General features: G+C 38.7%; 1 protein-coding gene across 4 annotated transcripts in view; it reads right to left on the bottom strand.

The window, feature by feature from the left end:
* The window catches only part of C21H3orf67 (chromosome 21 C3orf67 homolog), a 277,954-nt gene extending 266,859 nt beyond the window's left edge, over window positions 1-11,095 (bottom strand). For 3 of the 4 annotated variants that reach the window (XM_030801948.1, XM_030801947.1, XM_030801951.1), the window contains exons 1-4: window positions 10,673-11,095; window positions 8,241-8,330; window positions 7,310-7,403; window positions 314-386 (exon numbers count right to left, since the gene is read on the bottom strand). In XM_030801948.1, coding sequence (XP_030657808.1) covers window positions 314-386; window positions 7,310-7,403; window positions 8,241-8,330; window positions 10,673-10,693 — 278 coding nt within the window. In that variant the 5' untranslated portion in view covers window positions 10,694-11,095. Of the gene's footprint in view, window positions 1-313; window positions 387-7,309; window positions 7,404-8,240; window positions 8,331-10,672 lie in introns of those variants that run through there. The other variant, XM_030801949.1, reaches the window with a different exon arrangement.
* Between the last annotated feature and the right edge of the window lie 1,703 nt (window positions 11,096-12,798).

The following is a 12,798-nucleotide window of genomic DNA, read 5'->3' as shown; positions in this document are numbered from 1 at the left end:
TTCATTCAAACCAAAGTCTCAAACTTTTGGATTATATATTTCTTCAAGTTATAGGTCATTTATTGTCAGAATAATAATCCTTTGATATTTTCTTAAACAGATGAATTTGCTTTCTTTTCCTAGGGAAATGCCAGGCTATAGTGATATCTAAGAAATATGATTAAATTAGTTTAATTACTTGATGTTGACTTGATATAAGTCACTGCTCTTTAAGGGAAAAACTGCTACTTGCAATTAATGATTGTTGGTACTGCTTCAATTGATCAAATGTCTAATACACATAAAACATTCAAAGAAGTTCTGTATATCTTACAGCAATTCAGTGGAGAAGTCTTGTCCCAGGGGTACATAAATCTGAAGTACAAGAAACCTCTGGATCAATCCAACTAGAATGAGAGGAGGAAATATACATTCAAATGTTCGAAGCATTTATATGTGCATATAAACAAACACAATCACAAACCATCAACAAGCTGAAGCTTTTAGCATTTCAGTAATACACAGAACTGCACATAGCGCTACCTATGAGTTACAACCTCATTACGAAAGCAAAAAAAATTGATGAAAATAAAATCAAACTCACGACAAATGTTGTCTTTTAAAGTCCCATCTGTGGCCTTCATGAAATTTTTATTAAAATTTTAAAAATAATAAGTTGTTATTTATTATTTTTATTAGGTTGCAAGAGAATGTACACATAGAACTGCATTCAACGGAGACATATAAAATTGAACTATAAATTCCCTTCAAGGCAGCCATAAAAGCATGTGGCAATTATTTTTATTCACTGGCAGTTTTTTTTTTTTTTTTTTTTGAGACAGAGTCTCGCTGTCGCCCAGGCTGGAGTGCAGTGGCGCGATCTCAGCTCACTGCAGGCTCTGCCCCCCAGGGTTCACGCCATTCTCCTGCCTCAGCCTCCCGAGTAGCTGGGAGTACAGGCGCCCGCCACCTCGCCCGGCTAATTTTTTGTATTTTTAGTAGAGACAGGGTTTCACCGTGTTAGCCGGGATGGTCTCGATCTCCTCACCTCGTGATCCTCCCGCCTCGGCCTCCCAAAGTGCTGGGATTATAGGCGTGAGCCACCGTGCCTGGCCTCACTGGCAGTTTTAACTGTACTAAATAACTTAATAAAAAACAATAGATCAAGAAAACAATTCTAATTATGACAACTACAACTGAAGGTTTGATGAGCCATAGCTAATTCATATGGTTTTAAATGTGTCCACAATCAGATGAATAGAGGAACATATTTTCATTTATACCTTTTGTTAATTAACATATATTTAATTAATTTAATGTTCACTGAGAACTGATAGCTTTTATTCCCTATTACTAGCTTCACCTGGATTAAAAATATTTGCAGAGAAACCAGTCCCTACAGCATTTTTGAGAGCTGAATTATACAACTGCTTAAAAAATCAATTGATTTTATATTACCTCTCCAGATCTGTTCACTTAATGCCTTTCCTCTTAGGTTTTGAACTTTTGCTTGATCTCTCAATTATGGTGCTCTTAACAGATGTTTTTAGTATGACACTTCCTAAAACATGCAATTTACAAACATATTTTCCTGCTGTGGGACTTTGGGTAGAAAATGGAGATGTCTTGATTTATCTGTGAACCTCTCCTGCAAAGCCAATAGTACAGACCAACACGTGGATTAAAGACAAAAAAAGGCAACTAGTCTAAAACTCATGCTATTTTATATTATTTCAACTTAGCACGCTTAACAAATTAAGGGCTTTTAAAGTAACAACACACTTTTGGATAGTCTATATAAAGAACTTCTGGTATATGATTCCCATTTTGCAACATTCCTGAACAACTTATAACAGTTCCTATGTTTTATCCCAGATTTACTTTCTAAACAATAAACATATTTGATCAAATATGCGTAACATTTTTATCAAACATACAGGGATAACCTTTACTTAAAAGTACTAAGCTTCTGCTTAGTACTCTCCAGAGGGCCATCAGTAGTGTAAGCAATGTAACAGAAATAAGAGATCACAGGCCTTGATCCTAGAAAATTCTCTAGAAATCTGACTTTACCATACTTATGGGAAAAGCCAGTGAGGCAAGCAGAGCTCTGGTCTACAAAAGCAAAGTGAGATACCAAAATGAGGCCAACTTAAATAAACCATCCCCAATCAATCTCTCTTGCATCTTGCATTGATTGGCCCAACAGTATTTTTCCATTGCACAATGGCCTCTGTAAATAGAGCTGAGAGAACAGCAGGATAAGTGAAATCAGTCTTTAAAAAAGGTCCCTAATTTATGTCACAAATCTCACTGAATCAGCACTGTTCTCTTCAAACACAAAGAGTTACACACATAGGGCATTTTTATATGAGCGTTTTTAGATATAAAAGAGTTCTACCCTCAAAAAAAGAAAGTTTTGTAATTCAACTTTCTCACATATAGAAGCCCCAGTTTCCAAAGGGCTTCACTTATAAGATTAAAAGAAATATGACGATACCATATGGTGATGATCTGACAAAAAAAAGTACTTTAATAACATTTGACACAGACTGATCCTGTGTGTCAGATGCTAAATAAATTCTATAGTAACATTTTTTTCCAGTGGCTTAGTATATTTAAACTGACTATTCATGTCTACATTATATTTAAAATCACTCTCTCTAAGTAATGTTGAATGTGGAAATTCTGTTAGTCAAAAATGTCCATCAAGTACATAAAATTCATAAAAATTTAGTTTCTTCCTGAAATATGCAGCTTTTTACAGTTTTATAATCTGTTGTCTGTCAGAAACAAACTACCTACTTTTTTTCTCCCACTTCAACACACAAAACAGGAATTAGTTATCCGTTCATCATGGGCTATTCCATATCCCTTGAGCAAACTAGAAAACCTGTGTGGGCCCTTTTACTTTTCATCTGTAAAACTGGGTTAATAGTTTAGATTTACAACTCATAGGATTATTTACATGGATTAAATTAGGTCTACCATGCAACAAAGATTACTGAGCACCTACTAAGTACAAGACTCAATGCTGAAGTTTTTGCAGTAAATAAGACATACGTGGTCTCTGCCCTTTTAGAATTTATATTCTAGCTCCATGAAGAAGAAGGTCAGGGTGCTATGAAAGCATATAACCCTGGGTCCTTGCAGGAGAAGAGGATGATTAGTGAAGCTTTTCTTGAAGGACAAGCATTGAAACTCAGCTGGGATGAATACACAGGAACTGACTGGGCAAGTGGGATGGGTGTAGGAGAGAGGAACAAACGTTGCTGCCAGAGGGAGTACTCCATTCTATGATGGAAAAGGATGGAGTAGATTGGATCAACCTAAAAAGGGCTTAATGGGCTGATAGAAGAGACAGAAGAGGAAATGCAGCAGGAAACGGGTTTGGCAAAGTAGAGAGGAACCCAATTATGTGGGGTCTTGAAGACCATGTGAAGAATATAAGTCATCCTAAAATCAATGGTAAACCCCTCGTACATTCATTCATTTATTCGACAAAGATTTACTGAATGTCTATTCCGGGGGGAAAATGCTCTAGGTAGACGGTACAGTCTGTGCGTGGGTGCCAAGGTGATAGGGCACTGGACTATGTTTCAAAACAGCAACGGGACCTGTATGGTTGCAACAGCATGAACAAGAGAAAGAGTAATAGGAAATAGGTCAGAACTAAGAAGGGCACCAGATACTGCAGAGTCCTATAGGTTTTTGAGTTTTAATCTGAGAGAGATGGGACATTTTTAGTGGAGGAGCAACATTACTTATGTGTTTCTTACAATTTAAAAGTATTACTCTGGCTGCTAATTTGACAACAGACTGTAACAGAGAGGCCAAGTCAGAAACTGGGAGACCAATTAGGTTACTACAATAATCCAAGCATGAGATACTGGTGGCTTTGACCAGTAGCACTGGAGGTACCAAGAAGTGATCAGACTCTCAACCTATTTTAAACATAGTGCCAACAAGACCTTCCGGATAGACTGAATGAAGAGAAAGAAAAATCAAAGCTGATTTAAAAGCTTTTTTTCTAAGCAACTGAAAAGATAAGTTGCTAACAGCAAAAATGGGGCAGCCTGCAGGAGGAGGAATTTCGAGGAGTAAAGACCAGAAGTTAGGCTTTGGACATATTGTATTTCAGTTGTCCAAGCGTAGAAATGTCAAGTAAGTAAGATGATACTCAAGAAGTCTGGAGTCTAGGAGAGAAGTCTGAGCTGGAAACGTAAGCTAGAGTAAGACAGAGATGGCATTTAAATCCATGAGCTGGAAGCTGATAACCAAGGGAGTAAGTGTAGAGTGCCAACGACTGAGTCCAGGGATGCTGCAACATTAATTCGAGTTGGGGAAAAGAGGAAGAACCACAAAAGGAGGCTAAGAAAGAAGAACCGTGAAATGGGAAGAAAACTAGGAGTATGGACATCTTGGGTGTGAGTGAGGAAAATATAAGAAGGAGGTGTCAACTTTCTCAAATGCTGCTAATATGTGAAGTAAGAAGAGGACTGAGAACTGTCCACTGGATTCAGGAAAATAAAGGCAGGTCAAAGCCACTGAGGGGTTTTAAACAGAGGAAGTCATGACAAGATAAAAATGATACTAAAGTGGGGGCCTGAGGAGGCCTGGGGAAGAAACCTCATAAAGGTGACCTCATCCTCCAGAGCAGCTGAAATGCAGAACAATGCCAGGCTTCAGGGCTGCTACTCCCCCGAGACACATCATTTGATTCAGATGCCACAGGCAGAGAAACAATGGTTTCAAACATGAGCCTCCAACAGAAAGCTCTGAAGGAGACCCTCCAAATGACACATGTTTATGTGTGACAGAGCTGCTTCTCATGTGGGCAACTCTATATAATGTGTCCCAGAGTGAAGAGCAGCAGGGATTTATTTATTTAGCTGATGAAGGGTTTACTCAAGTCTCATTATCAAGGACAGCTGGTTACAATGAAAAATTATGACCCAAATTGTCATGGTTTCATAGTATGGCAAATTTAACAAACTTATTGAACACCAACCATGTACCAGGCACTGAGTTAAGGGTACAAAGAAGATGATTCAGGAAGATCCCTGCCCTAGAGAAGTGCACAGTCTGATAAGTAATATCACAATTTCCTTTATTTTATGTGTTTGAGATTCTCAAATACAAGTTAAATCAGAAATATAATTTTTTAAAATGAAAAGTTAAACATACTTAATTTCATCACTAAACTTTCTTCCTAAGTAGTACCTAATACAGACAGAAACACAAATAGGGTACCTAATGTCAAGTTTGCATAAATAAAGTGGATGTTTACTCTTAAAATAGGAATACATAACGGTAATTGAATTTAGAAATGTTAATTAAAAGCCAATTATCTATTCAAGGCATGTCATTTAATTTAAATTTAACCATACAAGCTTCACATAGAAGGTCATTTTACACGAGTTAGCTATAAATTTCTGTTATCAAAAATTCCAAATAACCTTAAAGGCATTAGTGCAGGGCAGACTATATAAACTGTTCATTTGTTACAGTGCTACACATGACATAGAAAAGCCAGATTAACTTTTAATTATAAGGTATTGTACAAGAAATACACTAAAAGATTTTTCTGCTTTTTGCAATTAAAACCATCATCTTTCCATTTAAAAAAGTAATTATGACACATTAAACTTGGTTTGTTTCTTAAAAAAAAACTTCAGATAAAAATGGAAAAGCAGAGCTTGTATTTAATCACTCAGTCTTTAGTAGAGGAGGAATCTATCTCAGAATCAAATGAGAAAGATGACTAAAAGTGATTGATTTTATTAATAAGGTAACCATGTGCATAGATACTGAAGGCATTAAATGAAAACACAGGTGGGCTTTATAAGTTAAGAAAAAAACAAAAGAACTAACACTGGCATAGAACAAAGTCATGTTCCTGAAAGTCAAATGTATCTATATGTCTTACAAAACCAATATCCTTAAAAAGATGTCCTGTGTCTCTTGCAAGAAGAGGAAACCACAGTTTCAGGCAGGTTTCCCTGGATCATCTTAGTTCACCTCATTTATAAGTACAAATATATATGGAAATGCAAAAAACCTCCTATTACAGACACACACACACACACACACACACACACACACACGCAGAAACTATTAGGAAAGCATAATCTTTAAGTGGCAGTAAATTAAAAACTATCTTTAATGATGATTATCTCTTCTTTTTTTTTCCAGTCTCTTTCTTAGTTTAGAAAGAAACACTGGCAAACCACTTTAAAATAAATCATCTTTCACTTATAACTTCTATGGCTAGTTTATGTCTTAGAAATCTAAAATATGCATGTAGTAGCTTGAAATGGCACATAAAGCACAGAACCTATATAAGTTTAGAAAACTGAATTAGAATAATAAAATCAGGTACCAACAACAGGTCTTTTTATAGAGCTTCATGCATGGTAGGTATTCGATAAATGTTCTAATGAATGAAAGAAGGAATAAGTAAATGATGAATGTAAAAAAAACTATTTATATTTGCTAAATCACCTGAAATTTATATTTAAAACATAGGATGCAGTTGATGAAAAATCTAGTTAATCATTCTGATAAATCATATTCCTTAAATCAATCAGTTTACTCAAGGTCTAATTTAGTAGCAGAGCCTTGAATTGTAACCCTATCTCTGCTAATAACTGGGCTTCGGATAAATCTGGGTTATCTCTCAGGGTTTCTTCTGCTTTGAAATGCTGATCTTAATTTCTAAAGTAAACAAGAATTGAAATAGATTCTATGGGTCTTTGTTAAATCACATATTCATATATATATATACTTTAATTATGATTAATATTAAAAGGTAATAAGTATATGAGTTGACATGTCACTAAATTATGCTTTATATCTTATTTCTGATACATTTTTTCTCATAAATTAATTTCTTGTAATTTATGAATGCTGATTTTATTTCAAAGTTTAGCCCTGATGAGGAACCAATCTCAGTTTGTTCGTTTGTAAAAGAGCTATTATGAGGATTAAAAGAGTTCATAAATATTAAATGTTTACAAAGCTCCTGGCACACAGTAAGTGCTCCATAAATGCTATTATTATCATAATTAATGGCTGCCAAATACTCTTCTAAATCTTCTTTAAGATACTACTAGATTTCTAGAAGATGGTGAGGTAGAATGTATTTTTTTAAAGGCCTAGCTTAGTGCCTAGCATACAGTTAGTTGCCCTCTAAATTAAAAAAAAAAAATTCTATCACCTTACATAAACAGATGTCAGTAGAAGTCATACTAATGTGCCTGTTTATGAGACATAAAAGCATAACTTTGAGTACAAAATGTTAAGTTTCAATATTAAAAATATTACTTACGGATTTGCTTATTCTCCTTCGGTAATTGAATTTTGTTTGTTTGGCTGCTGCCTTCCAGGACAAACACAAAACTTTTAACTTCTTTATCAAACTCCTATAGAACAAAATGAAAACTGTAGTTATCACAGGATATTTTATTTGGCTTCTACTATAAAATTGAAACTTCAGATCTACAGGGAAAAAAAATCCCATATTCAAATAACTTAAAAGCAGGCTCAGGCCTTAGTACTTTTATTCTGAGACTTGCTGGGAACTAGAATACGGAGGCATGGTGAAAGGACAAAGAGCAAGGACATTCAAGGTGTGGACTGGAAAGTGGCTGAAATTATGGATGATGGATTCTGGGCTGGAGAGAAAAGGGAGACAAATAAAATAAATAAATTAATTAAATCAATAAATAAAGCAAAACAAAACACAGGAAAAGTAGAACAGTCAATGGCCTAAAGTTCCCAATGAAGTTGAAGAAGAGAGTGGAGTAATTGAGCAAGCGACCTTAAGAATAAAGATTGGGGTCAGAAAGGGACATTTTAATGTCTCAGTAACTTCAGAGGTCCTATAGTTTGTGGTGATAGGGAGAAGGGTAATACAGTAGGGATGAATGCTGAAGTAGAGTGGAAGAGGTTGTTAAAGATGAAGAAATCAAGAAACTGAGAAGCCCAGGACTTGGGGCGATTTTTCTTACAGATACTGAAGTCATCTAAAATGATATACAGCAGGGCATGGAGTACATAGAAGGGTTATGACTTGTGTGCCAAAGTCTTAGACAACTGAAGAGTGGTGTCCAGGACAGCTGCAGCCAACAATGCCATGAAAGGGTTTTGCAGTGAAAGAACAGGAAAAACAGCTCTGAAATTTGATCAAGCCCTTTCTTCTATAACCTTCACTCACATTTCTTCCCCCGATTTATGTGGCTCTAATTTCTAATACTTACTTTCCAAATCACAGATGGACTACCAAGGATCTTCCATTTCGCTCCAGGATTTTTTCCTTGAGCACTGAAAATTTCAACAAATGCACCTCCCTAAAAAATGAAAATAAAATATTAAAAGACAATGCTAACGAGGAAGTATTATCCACCACACAGTCTATAACCAGTGTTCCCCGCATCTGTCAGTTAAGCTGATCTGGGATGAAACATTATCCCTGTTATTACTCCTACTTTATACCTTGATTGTATCTAAACCACAACCATTCTGATTTGGGTCACCTTGGATTAGATGGTTTAAAGAATCTGTTTTTAAAGCATGACAAACATTAAATAAATTGTGCCATACAAACCCTACAGTATCTCAGTGGGGGACTCGTTTACTTGACACATACAGATCATTCTTGCAAAACATTTTATGTTTTACAGACTGTGTTTGCAACCGCACTGAAGGGTTTAAACCCAATTCTTGAATCAGGCCAATACATTCAGGTAGTTATCTCTGAATACAAGCTTTCTAGTCATACTGACTGAGGCTCCAATACTGGCTTTTTAACTATCTGACCTTGGAGTTACTTAATTTCTTGATTCTCCATCTGTAAAATGGGTTGTTGGATTACATAAGATACTAAACATTAAACCTCGAGCACAATACTCAGCTCACAGCAGGGGCTCAACAGCACCATCAAAGTTTATTCAAAAAATGGGAAGGGAAATTAAACAGTTTAGTACTGGTCAATAAAAAGGCCTGGGAGGGATTTGGGAAGTCCTATTTTGAACATTCCTACAAGATATTTTTATATATGTAATGCAAATTAATGTGAAGATCTATAAAATCTGTATAAGAGAAATCAAATATTGTTTCTACAGACAGCCTACTGGTTCCCCGTTGTAAACATGAGAACATGGAAGGACACACTTATATAAGCACACTGAAGATATTACTGAATGTCCATAAGCTTTAACTATTTAAGAAAGGGAATTAAATAAGATAATTATCTCTAAGGAAGAATTTACTGCAAAAAATGAGAATCCGATATGAGGACTAAATACGGTTTGAATTATAAACAATATACGAGCAAATCTAATTTCTGTAAGGAATTTCCAGCTTTTAATTTTTCTCAGTAATATAAAGATATTTTTGCCTCTGAATTTTAACACGCAATCACTTGAAGGTAAGACATTTAATGTCTTCTTCCTTAGGCAGTATTACGTGCAAAGTGTATATGGGATAGAATTACTATAGCTTGTGAGGGCAGGTCATATTTCACTATGAATTTTAAATCTGAGACAGCTAGTTGTTTTAAAAGACAAAAGCCCTCATACTTGGTGAGACAGCAAACTCTCCCTGCTGCTTTTTGCTTTCCCATGTCCTCCAAGTTTCCTGTAGTGGGCACGTTTTTTGGATAATATATTTTACCTATAAGAAGTGAGACAAACTCTCTAAAAGTGTTCTAGCCCAATTCGTGATAACGAATAGGACAGAAGAAAGAGAACTGCAGACTACTCCGAGAGCACTCATAAGGAGGCAAGTACTGTTAGGTGAATGAAAAGGCAGAAGCAATAAAGAGGTGGAGACGGGTAGAGAACTGATTAGATACAGTAACAAACGTTCATCAGAACAGCAGGACTAGCACGGTAAACAGACTGTAAACAAGGAGTGTAACCTCTTGCAGAGGTGAGGAGAGGAGATCAGGAAGGGAGGTGTCCAGTGAGGTGAGGAAAGCAGGTCGAGACACTCTAGGATACTCAAAGTGACTGAGGACGACCCAGAAGCAGTGTTTCTCCAAGTGTGATCCTTGGACCCCCTGCATAGGAATCACTTGGGGGAAGTAGTTAAAAAGGTAAATCAAGTGACCCCCATCCAGAGATTCGGATTCACGAGATCTGGGATGAGGGTCAGGACATCTGCATGTTTACAAGCACCCCAAGAAAGCCTGATGTACTCCAACGTCTGAGATTCACTGACTCCCAGTTCTGGAAAAATAAAACAGCACATAGCCAAAGTGCTTATTCTCTTTCTTGATGTAACAATGCATGCATTCACTCATTCACTCTTCTAAATCGCTTCTGAGATACCAGTGTTGCATGAATACTGAGTCTCCAAGGCGCTTTGTTAAAACTCAAGATTTCTGGGCCCTGCCCTCGAGATTCTGATTCAGGAGGTTTCAGTGGGGCTTAAGATCTCCATTTTAGGTAGAATCACAGACAATTAATTCATCTTAAGAGACACTGAGTTGGAGAGTGAACAAAAGCCTAGACATTGGTAACTTTTTCCTTCTCTCTGCGTCAATAGCATTCACCCATTAATTCTGTCTTACCCCTGAAAAAGACCTTATTATGGGGATAGAGGGTGCACTTTATCCTCACCCCGATCACGGACTACCTCACCCAAGAGGAGAAAGGTAGAGACAGGTTGCAGAACCGTTTCGGGTTACCTGGTACTCATTTTTAAACATTCCCGCAGGGGGCCCGGGGCTTGGGGGGCACAGAGTTCAGGGTTTCCAGCGAGTGGCGTGACCCTGACGGCTGGAAATCGGCTGGCGGGAACCCAAGAGCCCGACGGGTGGGAAAGGGCTTCGTGCTTGGCCCAGACTTGGGCCAGGCTCTTCTCAGCCCCTGCGGCCCCTGGTCAGCTCCATCTCCCGCCCTCGACCAGCACCATTGCGGCTCCCGCCTCCGCGGTGCCCGCGTCTGGGGAGGGCGCAGCTGCCTGGACGGACTCCGGGCCGTCCCTGGGGAGTGACTGTGTGTGTAACCTACGTGACGCGGCGCCCAGTCGCGGAGCCACCAACAACCGCCCTCTGGCCTAGGAAAGGCGGGCGCGCTCCCGCTGCCGCCCCACCCCAGAATCCGCCCGCGAAAGAGCAGCGCCGAGCGCCACCGGCGTTACGGCCGCGCCCATTGGTTCCCACTGGGCGCCTGCGCGTTGCGCTCTCTAGGCTTCTCGCCGACGGGCGCGGGAGGATACGCGGTGACGTAGCGTTTCCCGGGCAACCGCGGGACTCCCGGAGAAATGGTGGGCTGTCCAAACGGTGAGCAGCACTCTTCTTAGGTCATGACCTCTGCCGACTAAAAAGGCTAAACTCAGCGTGGATTAGGGCTATGCCAGGTGCTGGACTCTTCTAGAGCACCTGTCACATCGGTTTGGTCTCTCCTCGTGGTAAACACTGATAACTGGTAGGTTCCTGAGGGATACAGTCATGGACTCCCGGAACCCTCACGCGGCCTTTGCTTAGAAGGTTCCCAAATTTGGGTTCGTTGAGGCAGTAAGAGGGTCTGCTGGACCCTTTCATTGTTTCAGAAGACCCTAGGAAGCCAAGATTTTTTTGTAGAAAATAATAACTTATTGAGACTAGCACTCGCTTAAGTGTAACTATCAAGTTACTTTATTTAGTTTCTAGATCAGAGCCACTTCTTACATGGAAGGTACTATTGCCAATTTTTGGCTAAGGAACTGTGGCTCAGGAAGGTTAAATGGCGTGGCCAAAGTCTTATGGCACCAGTTAGGAGTTCTTATCTGATGCTGCACTCATGGTTGAGTTAGGTCAATGGCGTAGGTTAATGCTAATCAGGTACCACTCATAAAGTTCCTGCTATAGGCTGAGTGGCTCACAGGTTCACGATTCTGTGAGGTAAGGGTTAGTCTCCTTTCATTTGAGAAGAGTGAGATTCAGAGTCGATTAGGAATTTACTCAAGGATGCAATGTTGAGTTTCGTTTATATTTGAGTCTAAAGCCCAGTATCATTCCACTTCACCCAAAAACCTCAAACATTTATTGTCCTATCATATGCCAACTATTATGGATTATGTAAGGGATGCGAAAATGAATGCTGTTTGGACCTGCTCCTTATCAAGGATAAGAAGAGCAGATAAGGAACAAACCTTCTTGAACATTCTAAGCCAAATAATAGATGGAAAGGAAATAGAGGTGGGGGCCATGGCACAGCTATGCATTGCAGTACAGTGTCTAGAATCCAGACTTCCTGATTTCTAGACCAGTAAACTTAGTTCAACAGCAGTTTCTTGTAAGGCTCTGTGCTGGAGGCATTGACAATTGTGATCAATAGACATGGTCTCTGTCTTACAAGACTTATCTATGGGGGACATTTATCCACTAATTCTTTTTAACAGATAGTTTCTAGGAACATAAGATATTTCAAATACTATGCTAAGAGACTGGGTGTGCAGTGAATGGCCCTACCTTCGTGGAGCTTACATAGGGGAGTGAGACAGATGATAAATAAAATAGCAAATAATTACAACTTGTGATAAATATCATGAATTCAATCACAGGGAGTAACATTGGGTGCGTATATTAGTTTCCTGTGGCTGCTGTAACATTACCTCAAAAGCAGTAGCTTAAAACAACAGAAATTGATTCTCTCATAGTTCTGGAGGCCAGAAGTCCAAAATCAAAGTATCAGTAGGGCCACACTCCCCCTAGTGGCTTTAGAGGAGGATCCATTCTTTTCCTCATGCAGCTTCTGGTAGCTGTTGGCACCCCCTTGAACTGTGGCTTCATTTGGAGGCCAGAAGTCCAAAATCAAAGTGTCAGTAGGG

This window comes from Nomascus leucogenys, chromosome 21 (genome assembly GCF_006542625.1).
Source record: "Nomascus leucogenys isolate Asia chromosome 21, Asia_NLE_v1, whole genome shotgun sequence".
NCBI classification, from domain to species: Eukaryota; Metazoa; Chordata; class Mammalia; order Primates; family Hylobatidae; genus Nomascus; species Nomascus leucogenys.
The sequence above is the reverse complement of the archived record's forward strand: the minus strand, read 5'-3'. Positions and strand labels throughout refer to the sequence as shown.